At 34.9% G+C, this 17,083-nt stretch overlaps 2 protein-coding genes across 3 annotated transcripts; both read left to right on the forward strand.

Annotated features, from left to right (window-relative positions):
• Positions 1–708: 708 nt before the first annotated feature.
• LOC121247676 (B3 domain-containing transcription factor VRN1-like) lies at positions 709–6,789 on the forward strand. Of its 2 annotated transcripts, none has more exons than XM_041146081.1 (7): positions 709–1,112; positions 1,717–1,915; positions 3,778–4,288; positions 4,404–4,555; positions 4,677–4,953; positions 5,327–5,529; positions 6,327–6,789. In XM_041146081.1, the coding sequence occupies exons 2-7, from the start codon at positions 1,811–1,813 to the stop codon at positions 6,570–6,572; spliced, it is 1,494 nt and encodes a 497-aa protein (XP_041002015.1). In that variant the 5' UTR covers positions 709–1,112; positions 1,717–1,810; the 3' UTR covers positions 6,573–6,789. The 2 variants fall into 2 exon arrangements, with proteins under 2 accessions (XP_041002015.1, XP_041002014.1); XM_041146080.1 differs by having other exon boundaries at positions 711–1,112; positions 4,380–4,555.
• A 476-nt stretch (positions 6,790–7,265) lies between these two features.
• Positions 7,266–15,652, forward strand: LOC121246515 (putative B3 domain-containing protein Os03g0621600). The gene is made up of 10 exons (XM_041144694.1): positions 7,266–7,400; positions 8,001–8,199; positions 8,897–9,455; positions 9,574–9,758; positions 10,594–10,831; positions 10,931–10,989; positions 12,237–12,443; positions 13,751–14,140; positions 14,247–14,381; positions 15,127–15,652. Exons 2-10 carry the CDS (start codon positions 8,095–8,097, stop codon positions 15,433–15,435), a joined length of 2,187 nt encoding a protein of 728 aa, XP_041000628.1. The 5' UTR covers positions 7,266–7,400; positions 8,001–8,094; the 3' UTR covers positions 15,436–15,652.
• Positions 15,653–17,083: the final 1,431 nt, after the last annotated feature.

The following is a 17,083-nucleotide window of genomic DNA, read 5'->3' on the forward strand; positions in this document are numbered from 1 at the left end:
GTCATCTTTTGGCTGGGAACAAAAGGCCTTGACCAAGGGAAGGTTTGAGGCCTTAGATGAGATACAAAATTCGCATCTGATTTTATTTCATCTTATCACATCTTATTCCCAAACGTAATTTAAATACAAAATTTTCTAACTAATCATTACAATTTTTTCAAACTTTCAAATAAAAAATAAAAAATAATTTCAATTTTTTTAAATCTCCAAATAAAAATAATATTATAAAACTATATTATTACAATATTTTAACTTTATAATATTTTTTATTCAATTTTTTCTCTCTCATTTTTCAAAATCTAAAAAATAATTCAAATTATTTCACTATTTTTTATTAATTATCTTATTAATATTTACAAAATTCTCGTCTTATCCCACTCCAAAACATAAGACCCGAATGACGAGTTGCATGCATGAATTGACTCGTAATGTTAACGTGAAAGATTATGTCGGGCTGGGTAATGGTGAGCTAGATGATTCGACCAACCAACCGGGTAATGGCTATGTGGCGACAGCAGAGCCAGGCTACCAATACCAGTAGTCACTGGCAAATGATGGAAAATTCGATTCCATATGCCTGATTTCATAATAAAGAAACACAAGAACTGCCTATGGTGCAATGCATTTTGGTACTCAAAAGATAAGGGGAAGAACTTGGTAAATTTTATATCTTTATAGACGTAGCATTCCTCAAATGAATATTAAAAAAAAAAAACATACATAGTGAAGTTATAGTATAGTGTGAGTTGTGGTATGAACTACGAACTAACCCATGGTACTACATAAAACATGTATTGACTTGCATGGTTTATAAAGAATGTAACAACTTTTGTATAAAATAATCGATGCTGGTTGATGCGAGATTAGCCGAACACCAGAAGTTGTGGACTTTGATTCGAGCTCGTGCTTTTATGTGCAATGCAGCTGGACTCGAAAGTTGACTTGCTGGGCTGATTCTGCTCGATTACATCCTAAATATTTATGCGGATTCGGTTCCTACTCATTGGGTTTCCGCGTTCAGAGCTGAAACAAGAATGGCGATGTCTCGCAGATGGAGACGATAGCCCTGAGTTCTTCAAACCCTTCCTCCCTTTACCAGCACTCACCAAATAGTACTGCCTCTCTCTCTCTCTCTCTCTCTCTCTCTCTAGCATTTCCATTAGCATTCTGTTCTTTAATAGACAACGGTCGGTAGGTATGTGGGTTTTTTTTTTTTTAACTCGGGATTATTGTGTTTGCTTTGCATGCGAGGGTAAAAAGTCCTGTTTTTTTTCTTATTGGTTTCGCAGATTCATAAAATTCTTCTATATTTATTTGGTATAGTTAACAGCTCTGTTTTGCTGCAAACAAAGTAAATTGAGTTTTAGGTTTCAGGGATTCGAATCTTTCCCATACTCAGAATTTCATTTTTTTTTTTTTTGTAAAATCTTATCATGAGATATAGACCCTTGGAAGGTCAGCCAGAATACGCAGCAGATATTGGCTTTGGCTACAAAGTTTACCCCCATTTTTTTTTTCCTATTTTTGCGGGTATAATAATTTATAAACGTAGTTGAAATTTGCTTAAGATGCATGTGATGGAATAACTGAAACAAGGCCCTACGATTCAAAAGATGTTAACTTAGGTAACTTCATATTGAGCCAGTCTGCACGATTGATCGCTCTTTAAAGACTGTTATACCTGGTACAGAAACTGAAAAACAATTATATCGACAGATTGTACATTTGTGGAGTACAAGCACTCGAGTTCATGCCCTAGTTTAAAAGCTTGTGCTTCATTTTTCTCTCTGTAACTACTTGAAGTTCAACCATGACTTCTCAAGGCCAGAGAGACAATAACAGTCAAGCAATTAGACCGATACCCCAACATTTCTTCAAGATCATTCTTTCACGTTGTCTCCGAGACGGGAAACTTGTGAGCATATTCTTCCATCTCTCGCTGGTTTAACAATATAACACTTCTATTTGATTGACATTGTTAATATATAAAACCAATTATATAAAAAAACAGTTTATTTGGATTATACTCTATGATAGTGACCTGTTAGCCAAATTTTGTGGGGCTTTTTTGTTTTTGTAATTTCCAAATTCTTGGTCTAGTTTGATGCTATAATGCATGATACTGGCATGTGAAAGACTGATGTTAAAAAAAACTAAAAAGGTGCTAGAGAAAAGAAGCTTCAGAATTTTCAACAGGCAACAAAGTACTTATAGTGATCTTGGATTGGCTGGGGCTGTCCTATGCAAAATACTTTATATATTGATCTCAGATTAGATAGGGCTGTCCTGTACAGTGTATTGTGCCGTCTCTCTAAGGCCTAGGCCATGCAAGTGTTTAAACACTTTCATGGCAGCAATTGGCTCAACTTAGATTTGAAGACTCTGATTGATGTCTTGGTTTGTACACCAGAGTTGCGGTGCTGAATGATGTAAGAAAGAAACCTGAATAAAAATGACATTTATCACAAAATACAGAAAGTTGAGGAAAGGGGGAGAAGGAGCAGGGATGTGAATATGAAGAAGAAAGGGGGGAGGGAGAAGGAGAGGGGGGGAAAGGGAGAGAAGGGGAAAGGGAGAGAAGGAATTGTGTGTATTTAAATAGGACGACAAAAATGACAATTTACATTTTGCTTAGGTGGAGGTGTGCGGGGTGTGAGGCTTCCATTTAGATTTTTCCTACTTTGAATGCTATAGGCATTCGGATACCAACCTCCTACCTTTTTTTTTTTTTTTTTTCACAAAAGGACAAAAGGGAAATAAATTTGCTTGTGTAGTAAAACTGGACAAACTTGTAGGATGAAGTGTGGTACATGGTTTAAGGGAGTGCCAGCTTGATGTAATGGAGTGTTAAGAGTGTATGGCCTTTTCAGTGAATAGTGTTGATAAATGAAGAGAACGACTGGGATCATAGTATCTTAACGTGTTTGGATACAAAGTTATCTTATCCGTACAAAAGCATCTCAAAGTTTCTCATCTTGTCTGGCTGTCCAAACACTGCCTTAATAATGTGTCAAACGAAAGTTTAGTTCCGTACGATTGGATTGATAACTCTTAAACGGCATTTCTCTTTCCCCCCGATTCCCTTAAAGAATCAAACTAAACAATCATATGCCAAGTTTAATCATTACTTCTTGAGGCCAGAGAGACTGTGCAGTGCAGTAACAATGAAAGATCCACATTTCTTCAAGATAATCCTCCCTCATTCTCTGCAAGACATGAAGCTTGTAACCATTATCATCCGTCTTATTTAACAATTTAACGTTATTATTTTACTTGACATCACGATTTTGTAAAGCTAATCAGATAAAAAACAGTTCATTTGGATTACAGTTTGATTCCACTGCATGATGGTGATCTCTTAGTAATTGATATATCAGGGGCCTTTCTAATTTTATTTTTATTTTTATTTTTAAGTTTCAGACTGTAAAGGTCTTGTTTGGTGCTATAATGCATGAAACTGACATTGTCAATGACCAATATCAGTATCAACATAGAATGTCTTTGGTTTTGTACTCCCGGAAAGAAAAAATCTTTAATTTGATTCAGTTTGGCTTGGAACTTTTAGAGGACTTCAGTAGCTATAATCTAGTGCAAATCCAAGTTTTAATCGATTTGCTGCTTGCTGGAGTTGATTGTATTTTTGTAGGCCTCTTAAGAAACGATACTTTTTTTAAGGGTTTCGATTGCACAATAAGAACTGTGTATGAGCCTGTATGTTGTTTTTACTCTGCTGAATTTTCTGGTTTTTATGTTAACTTAACCTTTGAGTCTTTACAGAGGTTTCCGAAGAAGTTTGTAAGCAAATATGGAGAAGGCTTGTCAAACTTAGCACTTCTTAAGCTTCCAAATGGTGCAGAATGGAAAGTAGAGTTAACACAATGTGATGGTGGGGTTTGGTTCCAGAAGGGTTGGCAAGAATTCTTGGAGTATTATTCTATAAAGTTGGGGCACTTGTTAGTCTTTAAATATGAAGGACATTCTCGCTTTCGTGTACTTGTATTTGATGAGAGTGCAACAGAAATCGAGTATCCTTTCAATAGCTCCCTTGGAGAGGACAAGCTTGATGCAGAAATCTTGGCTTCTCCAAGGGAAGAAACCCGGGCTGATGGTTCTGTTGAAATATTGGATGACTTTCCAAAAGACGCAAAAACTAGGGAGAAATCATGGTTACCATGTCCTCAAGCTCACAAGATGATGAGAACCAATCCTAGTGAAAAAACCATGAGTACTTCGAATATGCCAACATTGGCTCAACAAAATTTGCATTCTACCAAGCAGGAGCTTGAAGGTTTGAAATCTTTTATATACTGTATATGTTATGTATTTCTTGGGTTCAAAATTTTTAACAATGTCTCGTTATCTTTGATTGTCAACAAAAGGTGCTGAAGGAATTTTTATAACAGAGCAATGCCCAAAATATAATTTCCTAAGGACTCGAACAATGAGTGTTGATGAAAAAACAAGAGCTCTTGAAAAAGCAAGTGGCTTTAAACCTGAAAATCCTTATTTCGTGGCTGTCATGCAGCCATCGTATGTGGGTTCTAGAAACTACCTGGTAAGACTTCTGATGTTCAAATTGCAGATTCAGTATTGAACAGAGAACAAATTTTGTAGAAATACTTTCATTCAGAACAGCACTGTAATTAACATCTTTATTTCTGTCTTGAATAAACCAGAATCTACCTATAAGCTTTGCAAAGAGTTATTTGAATAAGAAGGTAGATGATATCATCCTTCGGGTTTCAGATGGGAGATACTGGTCTGTCAAGTACATTTTCCAAATGAGTGCTACAATGTCGAGAGGCGTGTTTGGATGTGGTTGGAGAGTGTTTGCACGAGACAATAATCTGGAAGTAGGTGACGTTTGTGTTTTCGAACTGATTAAGGGCATCAAAACTTCTTTCCAAGTTGTGATTTTCCATGCCACTCAAGAATGTTGCCCTCAATCTCCAGGTGAGGAAGCTCCTATTCTTTTCAGTAGTGACCTATTTTGTCTGTAGAACTTCATATATCCTTCACTTTCTCTCTTTTCTTTTAAAGCTCTTGGCAATGGAGGTAATCAAAGAACTTCAAGTTCCTATAGTAAATTTTAAAAATGAACCTCAAGAAAATCAATCTAATGCTTGAGAAGTTAACAGACCTGACAGACTAATCCAAAAAAAATGTTCACAGACCAGATTCTTATGAACCTCTAGGGACTCGATATAAATTCACCTAATTGCATTCTTGGGGTCGAAGATCTGAATTATATGTTTTGCATGTTTGTTCAAACTATCAAGTTCATGTCAGTTAATTTAAGGTGTTTTTGGTTGTCAAAATGGGACAGGGGAGCTTAAGTTTTCTGCTAAAGGAGAGACTAGAGACATGCCTAATTCTCCAATGCGCCGTCAATCTCACATTTTCAAGAAGCAACGATGGACTGCTGGGGACAAAGCTAGAGCTCTTGAGAGAGCTAGCTCTTTCAAGTCTGAAAATCCATTTCTCACGGTTGCCATGTTCCCGTCGCACGTTTGTAATAATAGCAACTTGGTAAGCTTTGAATTCCAGGTATTCTGGATCATCAAAACCTCTAATTTGCAGATAAGATGCAGTGACTACTGATAGAGGCTAACCTGGTGGTTTTAAGCTCAAAATCCACGCTATGTATTAGAAGATACCAGTTTTAAGTTCAAGATCAAAATTGATCTCCTATCGTATTGTGCCAGAAATTCTGAACAGTAAATACTCATTATCTAGTTAATCTAACAAAGGCAAGTTCATAACATTGATATTTGAGGAGAGTATAGGTAAACGTGTTGCTTGAAGAACTTCATCTTAAAGGGCACCTTGGGTTGTTGAAGCTGCCAACAAATTCATCTCTAGAGAATCCCTTCTTTTATACTGTAGCATGCTTATGGTGAGTATGGCAATGCTCTTGGGTTATGATCAACATATTCTATCTGCTGTTTTAAGCACTTCTAAGAAAGATGATCTGTTAGCTTTTCCACGTTGAACATGCATTGATTCAAATGCAAGAGGAGACTTGTTAGTTGACACAGTTTTGTAGACCGGTTCAAGATCAGTGCAAACTATCCGACAGGTTCCAAGTGTTAGTGTTTAAAACATAGTAAGTGGAAATGCAAATGCATATAACCGCAAATTCCTCATCAATGATATCTTTTATGATATGTATGTTTCTTCAATATATGGATTATTTGCATACAAAGAAAAAAGTTTGTTCAGTGAATCTATTTCTCAAGATTGCAACCCTTTGAAAAGTGTCTCCATCACTGATCATTGGTTGGGGACGTATGCAAAGATTAGCATTGAATTTCTATTTTGTGCAGGCTGTGCCAGGTAGCTTTCTCAAGAGCAGATATATGAAAGAAAGGAGACAGATAGTGATGCTTCAGGTCGGGGATGAATCATGGCCAGTGACTGTTTTGAGTACTAGTTCTCGGGTTACCATGTCTGGTGGTTGGTCTACTTTTGCAAGGGACAATAAACTGCAAGCAGGAGATGTTTGTGTGTTTGAGCTGATTAAGAGTGACGATGATATACTGAAAGTATCCATTTTTAGATGCCTCGGTTAAGTGGTTGCTAGAGTTGTGTTATAATTATATTCTAGGAACTTGATTGTATGGTGGTGGACCGGTGGTAATTTACAGACCTCATCTTCTGCACTTTGATGGAGACTGATCTCGTTGTGATCGTCGCACTCCTAATACTTCTATTATCTGTTAATGACTTGAATTATATTTGGAGTTATTGTCACAAATTGGAATCGAGTAATCTTATGGTTTGTGACAACAGCAGAGCCAGGCTTCCAATACCAGTAATCGCTGGCATACATTTCTACTGACATATGATGGAAAATTGTATTACTAATGCCTGATTTCATAATAAAGAAACACAAGAATTGCCTATGGTGCAATGCATTTTGGTGCTCAAAAGATAAGGGAAGAACGTGGTAAATTTTATATCTATAGACGTAGCACTCCTCAAATGAATATTAAAACAAACATTCCTAGTAAAGTTATAGTATAGTGTGAGTTGCGGTATGAACTATGACCTAATCCATGGTACTACATAAAACATGTATTGGCTTGCGTGGTTTATATAATAACATGACAACTTCTGCATAAAATAATCGATGTTGGTTGATACGAGATTAGCCGAGCTCCAGAAGTTGTGCACTTTGATTCGAGCTCGTGTTTTTATGTGCAATGCAGCTGAACTCGAAAGTAGACTTGCTGGGCTGACTCTGCTCGATTACGTCCTAAATATTTATGCGGATTCGGTTCCTACTCATTGGGTTTCCGCGTTCAGAGCCGAAACAAGAATGGCGATATCTCGCAGATGGAGACGATAGCCCTGAGTTCTTCAAAGCCTTCCTCCCCTTTACCAGCGCTCACCAAATAGTACTGCCTCTCTCTCTCTCTCTCTCTCTCTCTCTCTAGCATTTCCATTAGCATTCTGTTCTTGAACAGAAAATGGTTGGTAGGTACGAGGGGTTTTTACTCGGGATTATTGTGTTTGCTTTGCATGCGAGGGTAAAAAGTCTCTTTTTTTCTTATTGGTTTCGCAGATTCATAAATTCTTTTATATTTATTTGGTCAAGTTAACAGCTCTGTTTTGTTGCAAACAAAGTAAATTGAAACAGAAGGCCCAGTTTTAGTTTTCAGGGATTCGAATCTTTTCCATACGCAGAATTTCATATTTTGTTTTGTAAAATCTTATCATAAGATTTACCTTTGGAAGGTCAGCCAGAATATGCAGCAGATATTTGCTTTGGCTACAAAGTTTACCCCCATTTTGTTTTCCTATTTGTGCGTGTATAATAGTTTATAAACGTAGTTGAAATTTGCTTAAGATGCATCTGATGGAATAACTGAACCAAGGCCCTAGGATTCAAAAGATGTTAACTTTCGTAATTTCATATTGAGCCAGTATGCACGATTGATCGCTCTTTAAAGATTGTTATACCTGGTACAGAAACTGAAAAACAATTACATTGACAGATTGTACATTTGTGGAGTACAAGCACTCAAGTTCAGGCCCTCTTTAAAAAGCTTCTGCTTCATTTTACTCTTTGTAACTACTCGAAGTTCAACCATGACTTCTCAAGGCCGGAGAGACTATGAGAGTTCAGCAATTACACCGAAAGTCCCACATTTCTTCAAGATAATTCTCCCTCGTTGTCTTCAAGAAAGAAAACTTGTGAGCATATTCTTCCATCTCTCTCTGGTTTAACAACAAAACACTACTATTTGTTTGACATTGTTAATTTATAAAATCAATTAAATACAAAACAGTTTATTTGGATTATACTCTATGATAGTGACCTGTTAGTCAACTTTTGTGGGGCTTCTTTGTTTTTGTAATTTCCAAATTTTTGGTCTAGTTTGATGCTATAATGCATGGCGCTGGCATTGTGAAAGACCGATAGCAAAAAAACTAAAAAGGTACAAAAGAAAAGAAGTTTCAGATTTTTCAACAGGCAACAAAGTACGTTATTGATCTCGGATTAGATAGGGCTGTCCTGTACAGTGTATTGTGCCATCTCTTTAAGGCCAAGGCCATGCAAATGTTTAAACACTTTCATGGCAGCAATTGGCTGAACCTAGATTTGAAGACTTAGATTGATGTCTTGGTTTGTACACCAGAAAATAAAATCTTTAATTTGCTTCAGCTTGGTTAGGATTTTTCTAGGGAAGTCAGTAGCTATACCTTAGACCAAATGCATATTAATCGGGCTGTCCTTTCCTTGAGGTGATTGTGTTTTCGTAGACCTCTTAAGAAAGAATATTTTGATTGTTTCTATTGCACAATAAGAACAGCGTGTATGTATGCTTGTGTTACTAATATCTATTGAGTTCTATGGTTTTCATGTAAACTAAATTTAGATTCTTTACAGATGATTCCAAGAAGATTTATAAGGAAATATGGAGAAGGCCTGTCAAATCTAGCTTTTCTCAAGCTTCCAAATGGTGCAGAGTGGAAACTTGAATTGACGAAATGCGATGGAAAGGTTTGGTTACAGAAGGGTTGGCAAGAATTCATGGAGTATTATTCTCTTAAGCTGGGGCACTTGCTGGTTTTTCGATATGAAGGAAACTCACACTTTTATATACTTGTATTTGATGAGAGTGCAACAGAGATAGATTATCCTTCAAGTAGCTCCCTTGGTGAGGGGGAAAATCTTGATGGAGAATTGTTAGTTTCTTGGATGGAACAAACTGATAGTGATAGTCATGCTCAAATATTGGATGACTTTCCAACACTCCCAAAAACAAGGAAGAAATCACAATTATCAAGTCCTCAGCCTCACAAGATGATGAGAACCAATCGAAGTGCTAAAACTGCGAATACTTCCAATCTGTCAAGGTCGGTTCCTCCCTATCGATCTAAAGATGCAAAGGTGAAGAAGTTAAAAGCGCAAGCAAATTTGTATCCTACCAAACAGGAGCTTGACGGTTTGGAATCTCTAATGCTACTTGACGGTTTGGAATCTCTAATGCTACTACTATTTTATGTTATCTGTTTCTGTGGGTCACAGTTTTGAATACTCTCTTATGATCATTTGCTTGTCAGCAAAAGGTTCTAAACCGGTGCCTACTACCAAGCGATGCCCAAAATCGAAGACTCTTAGAATGACTCGAATGTTGAATGTGAATGAGAAGGCTAGAGCTCTTCAGAGGGCAAGTGGCTTTAGACCTGAAAGTCCTTATTTTAAGGTTGTCCTGCAGCCATCATATCTGTGTCGTGGATGTAAGATGGTAAGCCTTCATGATAATTAAGTCCAAGAGAAGTGAAAACTTAACTTAAATTTTAATCTGATTGCAGCAACAATTATACACATAAAAATATTAATTATCTAAATCTGACAAAGATGACTTCAAACTGTTGATACGTGAATAGAGTACCTGTGAGCATATTACTCAAAGGCCTTAATCATAGAGGGCACCTACGGTTGTTGAAGTTCCCAGCTAATTCATCCCAAGATAATCCCTTTAAAGTTTCTATGCAGTAGCTTGTGAGGAGGAAGGTGCTATTGTAAGGCTATGAACATTCTCTCTGCTACATTTGAAGCACTTTTATGAAAGATGTCCTTATACATGATACAGTCTTCTGGATTTATGGTTTCTGATATGATTACTGCATTAATGCATGTGATTTTCAAGCATCGCAAAATGGAACCTCTAAATTTAGATGTTTGGTAGGAATTATATTATTCATAGCTCTTTCCAGACCTTATGAAATATCATGCAGTTGGATTAGCTTTGTAGCAGAAAACGTGGGAGAGAGTTGCTAGGTCCTTTGCCTCACTCTACTGCATTGAATCAAATAGAGAATAGAGTTGATCATTGTTTCTTTGTATAGTAGATTCCAATGTTGGGAAGTATGAAACATAGTAATTGGGAAGGGTAAAACGTATAAGCAGAAACACATATCTATATTTCTTGTGCAACTGAAGGTTCAATATTATCAACAAGGAAAAACTACAAAGCTAGTTGAGTCAGCTGTACCATTCCTCAGAGCTGTGATCTATGCCAAAGAATCTTCGTCACTGGATTTATGCTGACACTACTGTTGACTATCGCTCTTTTGCAGTCTGTACTGGGTAGGTTTCTCGACATCAAACAAAATGGGCAGATGGTGATGCTTCTGGTTGGGGATAAATCCTGGCCGGTGAAGTTTCGCAGTTATCCACATTCATCTTCTGTTGCCTTTACTAGTGGTTGGTCTACCTTTGTGAAGGATAATAGTCTGCAAGTAGGAGATATTTGTGCCTTTGAGCTGATTAAGAGTGATGATGCTATGCTGAAAGTCTCCATTTTCAGAAACCTTAGTTAAGTTGTTGCTCGAGATGCATCGTAATTATAATTTTAGGAGCTTGTTTGTTTCATAGTAGTTATTTTCAGATCTCTTTTTCTGCTCTCTGGTGGAGATAGTGATCTTTTGGTTTGTTCAAGGACCCATGGCCATCCCCACTGGGACTTCTTTCCTGTTAATAGTTAATACTACACTTGGTTGAACTGCTTTTCCATATTCTTTTTCCTTAAGGTAAAATGGCTAGCTTTTGGAGTTAGATTGCAGTTGGGGTGAAGGGAAGAGAGTAAAAGGAGTCATTGAGACTGTAGTTCCATATATTTTAGAATTATTGTGACAGTTATTGCTGCATCTCATAACACATGATGAACTCTTTCTGGAACCCAAAATTTGTTGTAAGGCAATCAAACTTAGCCGCAGTCCATATTTAATGAGAAATCTATTATAGTAAAGGCAGAATTCAAGAGTTAAAGGTAGCAACTCTTGTTATGAAATCTCTTTTAAAAACTATAGTGGCCCTACAAACTGACTTTGACAATTGGTTACCATATAAATACTTTTTATTAAAAAAAAACTTTTTTATTAAACATAAATTTATAAATTAAGATTATTTAATAATACGATATATTTATTTTATTATTAAAATAATTTTATATTCTAAGATATTATTTCAAGTAGTATTAATTTATAAATTTTATTTTTTAAGATCTTCAAATATTTACCCGACTTTCTTTAGTTATTTATTAGGATAATGCTGGAGCCACCGGGCTCCCGTTGAGAGCTACAGCTAGGTTTTTTATGTTTTTTCTTTACATTACGTAGATTTTTTTAATACTTTTAACTATTTAAAATAAAAAAAATCACGAGATTATTAAAAAAATATTTTTTTAATCACGAAATAAAAAATAAATAAAAAAATATTAATCTTCCCACTATTTTAAAAAGTGTTAAAAAAATTTATGTAAAAAAAGAAAAAAAAATACAAAAATTTTAGCTACAGCTCTAAGCGGAGCCTCTCGGTAACTCTAGCATTATATTATTTATTAATAATTTTATTTTTTAACTATTTATTATTATTATTTAAATCTGATATAACAATTGGTCAAATTATTAAGAATACTGTTATGGATCTCGAATTCGAAATCTAAAAAGGTTACCAAATAGTATAAATTTTTTTCTTCTTTTTTTTTTATGTATTTTTTTAATCATCATAAATATTTTTTAAAAATATAAAAAATTCATAATATTATTAAAAAATATTTTTTTAATCATTCGATAAAAATAAAAAAAATTCCATTTGAAACATTTTTTGGATCCTGAATTTATTTCTCAATTATTAATTAGTTGACACTCATTTTATCGAGAAAAATAAAAAAGAAGGAAATTGTACGACTCGGATTACTAAAAACGCAAGAGTCCTATAGATGTTCGATTGCGGAAAATTTTTCTCGACTCCGTACCGTCACAGTGTTTCCCACGTTCAGAGGAAAGTATCCAACAAAAACGAGAGGAAGAAAGAGCGAGCCGAAACAACAATGGCGATGTCTCGCGTACGGAGACAACCCTCTTTCCCCGACGACGCCCCTGAGTTCTTCAAAGTATTTCTCCCATTTACTAGCTCTCACCAAATGGTACGCACCCTCTTCTCTCTCTCTCTCTCTCTCTCTCTCTGTTTTGAGTTTTCTAATAATTGGTGGGCAGGAGACTTTTCTTATTCAAGATTTTGTTTTTTGTTTTGCATCTAACAGAAAAAGACTCTTTTTTCCTTTTTATTCATAAACTCGTAAAATTAGTTGTATGAATATATCACGTTCTTTCTTTTTTTTGGACCAAATACGCAAAATCTTGCGGCTCTGTTTTGTTACGAGCATGGTTAATTGACAATAGATAAATGAAAAAATTTATTCATCATCCTATAATGTAGTATTAGATGATAGGTTCACAAATGAAATATAATAAATAGTCTCCAATCATGTAGTGCCACATTATAGGATGACGAGGAAGGATAAGAATTAGGATGAGTAGAATTACTCTAGATAAATATTGTTATCCAAGATTTAATTCTACATATAATCGTGAAGTACGTAAATATTGCGTAATTGTTTTGAAAAAGAGTGGAGTCTACTATTAAAAAATTAATTGTTTTATGTGGGTTTTATGTTTTATTCACTTTTTTCAAAACAATTACGTGGCAGTTGCACAATTCACGGTTGCAAATATATTTTCTAAACAGCTTAAAATGTCCATGCAGGTGAGATTAGGATGGTATCAGGAGTTTCAATATTTCCCATGTATACACGATAAGAAGATGTTAATGCTAATATAAATATAAATGATTAAGCTCCCTCTTCCCATCTCCTTAACTTTTTGAGACAATTGGTAATTCTACGTGATATCAAATATCATGAGTTCTACATATGTCAGATTCAGTGTTTGACAGTGGTTCTTATAAAATATATATATATATATCTCATGAGTTTGAACCCTCACTTTACATTTCACCTCATTAGTTAAATATTCTCCTTATTGAACCCCATGTTAAGGGGGAGTCTAGCTCACATGTAAGAGGGAGTAACTTCTTCAGTTAACTTTCCCACTTTTATATTCCCATGTTTCTACAAGCTGTTTTATTTATTCTTTTGATGGCAAATTTTGTTAGATTCTCACTGTTTTATTTATTCTCACATGACAATAGATTCTAATTTTTTTAGGTTCTTTCTAGAACGGTAGAACTTACACAGGTCATTACTCTGCTCATGTTGGCTTTATTTTATCCTAAAACATCATATGTATTCAAAGGAAACATCCTAATAATCAATATGATACAGATTAGAGCGTGTGAAGCATACTAGATAGGATTGAGTATTTTTGCCTTTTTTTTTACTGGTAGATAGACTGCTTGATATCTGATGAAATCCCAATCTATTTTGTGATGCAGTCCATACCACCTGCCTTTATCAAGCACTTCAATGGAACCATCCCAAAGAAGGCCATTCTCATTGATCATACTGGAAATTCTTGGACTGTCGGACTGGAACAAATTAACAGGGGCTTGTGTTTTAAGTATGGCTGGCAACAGTTTGCAAGTGATCATTCTCTGGAATTTGGCGACTTCATAATTTTCAAATACACTAAAAGTTGTATGTTTAAGGTTAAGATATTTAGTAAAACTGGATGCATGAAGTATGAAGCTGAAGCTACTGGTAAGACTATTCCATATGTGACTTTTGAAGAAGATACTATAGCAGAGAAGGTTCGTGGCAGATTGACTCGTGCCGGCAAGCGAAAGCTTTTGGAGATATGCCTCGAGAAAAATGAAGAAGCAGGTGCTAAGTTGTAGTTAATACTTGTTATTCTCAACTAGCCTTTCTCCCATTTTTCTGTTTTGTATAAAATTCATACAAATGATATATTTATAAATTTTTATGCTTACAGGTTTGTCTAAAGCTGGTCGACAAACATCAAGAACAATTGTTGAACAAAAAAAGAGCACTGACGTTGCCCGATTTGTCACTCCAAAGAATCCGTATTGTGTGGTGTCCATTTCTACCCGTGACAAAAATTTCACTGTGAGTTTTCTGGTATTGTATCTTGCGGCGTTTATTTATTGTTTTCTGCAACATCTATTGGGTACATTGGGATTTTGGTATATTGAGGGTGAGGGTTGAGCATGTTGTTCAGATTTGATGATATATTCTGAGTGCAAGGATCAATGATGGACTGCAGTGAGATGTATATTTACTCTCTCTTTTTTTTTTTTTTTTTTTTTTTTTTTTTTTTTTTTTTCTGTTTTTAACTTCTGGGTATATCTATTTTGATATTGGAAGAAAGAGTGAGAAGGTTATTGAGTTTTTTTTTTTTTTTTTTTTTGCAGATAGTTAGATGAAGAGGCTATCATTTTATTTTGTTTCCTTTTATTGTAAATGTATTGAATGTTTTGCCTCCGGGAAACTTCAAGTTTAGAAACATCTTGAAGTATCATCTTGGACGAGTGGAGTAAAAGCTGAGCCGGATAGAAGAACGTCAACACTTGCCATTTGTCTTATAAGATACATCTTTTTGGAAAACAACACCTAGTTTTTTTCGAAAGTCTGTTGGGGTGAAACAAAAGTGATTTCTATTCATGTAACATAATCCTAGATTATATCAAAACCTCCAAAGGAATTATTACTTTTAATTGACCCTTGCCCTATATGTTGTTTGTATATATCAAAATAATTCCCCTCCCATTGTGAGTTAACAGTTATATTGCCATGTTGATGTGCTTTTGTAAATGTTAGAATAGATTTCTCATGATGTTCTTTCTAGTTGCAGTGTCTTCATAAATCGGTGGTGGAGGCATTTAACATTAAACTGAATCAAGACATGGTGATTTGCAGTCCGAATGAAGAGAAGTTCCCTGTGAAAATCCTAATTTGGAAAAGTGGCCGAATCATTATTTCTAAGGGGTGGTCTGCTTTTGCAAGGAAGAACAATGTTCAACCTAAAGACCAATGTGTGTTTGAGTTTGTCCTCGGAAGAGGAAATATATGCAGCGAAATGCGTGTTCAAATTCTTCAAGGGAAGGCGAGAGTAGAGGAACTCTCTAAGCATCGGTATCAGTACAGGAAGAAGAAGGCATGATTTGCAAACCTTACAGTGCTTTCTCTCAAGGATCGTTTTAGTCAGGTTGTAGTGTTTCATACTCTAGTGTATTTATCTGTATGTGTATACGATCGAGTTTTGTTCATTTATTCTTAAATATCATTGCTGTTGACTCGAAATTGGTTTCACTTCTTTTGATGATCAAGAACAAATTGCTGAAATTAGTGCTGGGGTTTCTGGTTTTGTATGTTGGTTATAGTTGAAGTTTCAGGCATTATTTGTTGTTCTTTTTGTAATACCCGTGAGGACGCCCTCTAAACAACTAAGGAATTATAGCATGGCGCCCCTTTCCGAGATTGAGTAATTTTACATATAATTGTATAAACGGTGCGTAATCGTTTTGAAAAAAAATAAGATTTATTATTAAAAAATTAATTTTTTTCATGTAAATTTTATATTTTATTTATTTTTTTTAAAACAATTACACGACAATTATATAATTCACGATTATAAATATATTTTCTCCTAAATTAAATACATAGCAAGGTCAAAAAAAAAAAGAATAGCTCATTCCGTGCATAAAGTGATTGTTGTTCTCTTTCCGACTTCGGATCATCCGGCCATTGTTCTGGACCATTGGGCGCAAAAACCGATGTCAATAGTCGGCGACATCAATTGGAGTAATTCATGTTGCTCTCTAGTCTCTAGATAAAATCGTATAATCTCTAAAATATTTGCCACGTTTTCGCCACTACCACAACTTCCCGTTTGTGGCACTCTGGTCTGCAGTACGCCTGTTTCTGACTACTCTCTCTAACCACAAATCTCCCCACACGCACAGTACTCTCTCACCTTCTCTTTACAATGCTTTTTGACAAAAAACTGTTTTACCTCGTTTCTTTTCATAATTATTAATCTCAATTCATCTTATCTTGTTTGCAAAAACAAACGAAGCAGAATTTATCCAAAACCGGCCTTTGACATTAACAGGCATATAGTATATAAATATATATGGTGTATTATTTGGATTAAATGCCTCTTAGTCGATTGAATAACTATCATGTAAAGAATTTGAATTTTACTATATATAAGTAAATTTACATATCAATCTGTATATTAATGTTGTTATATTTATATTCTAAATTTAAATTAGTACTGTTTTTAATAAAATCTACTTTTTAATCAATCATATTGAATTGGTACGCGTATTAATACGCAGAATCGCTTACAATTAAATTTTTTCAAAAAATTTTAATTACTTTAGGGTTCTATACATTAACGTCACAATACAAATATATGGCTACAATGGATTACGTACGAAGCAAGTTGTACGTACGTGTTCACAATATATATAGTAACTCTATAAGTAGTAAAACCCTATCTATTTATTGGATCCCGGGTTGGTTGCCAAGGTCATCAATATTTCAAGAGTAATATTACATATAGCTTATAGTGCATGCAGTAATTTTGAAAAAGAATAATATTTATTATTAAAAAATTAATTTTTTTTTATATAAATTCCATATTTATTTATTTATTTTTAAATAATTATGCAACTCTTATACTCACAGCTCTAAACCATCATTTCACATATTTCAACGAACGCATTGCATGATCCTTATGAATGCCACTTATCTACGAAGTCATAGAGAACAATATTTAATTAATTAATATTTATTATTAGACC

This window comes from Juglans microcarpa x Juglans regia, chromosome 1S, assembly GCF_004785595.1.
Source record: "Juglans microcarpa x Juglans regia isolate MS1-56 chromosome 1S, Jm3101_v1.0, whole genome shotgun sequence".
NCBI lineage: Eukaryota > Viridiplantae > Streptophyta > Magnoliopsida > Fagales > Juglandaceae > Juglans > Juglans microcarpa x Juglans regia.

Bases quoted from the DNA above. Each gene is read 5' to 3' on its own strand.
- LOC121246515 (XM_041144694.1), top strand. From the start codon at position 8,095: ATGACTTCTCAAGGCCGGAGAGACTATGAGAGTTCAGCAATTACACCG. The intron at 9,759-10,593 runs GTAAGCCTTCAT...GCTCTTTTGCAG, and splicing joins TGTGTCGTGGATGTAAGATG to TCTGTACTGGGTAGGTTTCT. The intron at 14,382-15,126 runs GTGAGTTTTCTG...TTCTAGTTGCAG, and splicing joins CCCGTGACAAAAATTTCACT to TGTCTTCATAAATCGGTGGT.
- LOC121247676 (XM_041146080.1), top strand. From the start codon at position 1,811: ATGACTTCTCAAGGCCAGAGAGACAATAACAGTCAAGCAATTAGACCG. The intron at 4,289-4,379 runs GTTTGAAATCTT...TGTCAACAAAAG, and splicing joins TACCAAGCAGGAGCTTGAAG to GTGCTGAAGGAATTTTTATA. The intron at 4,556-4,676 runs GTAAGACTTCTG...TGAATAAACCAG, and splicing joins TGGGTTCTAGAAACTACCTG to AATCTACCTATAAGCTTTGC.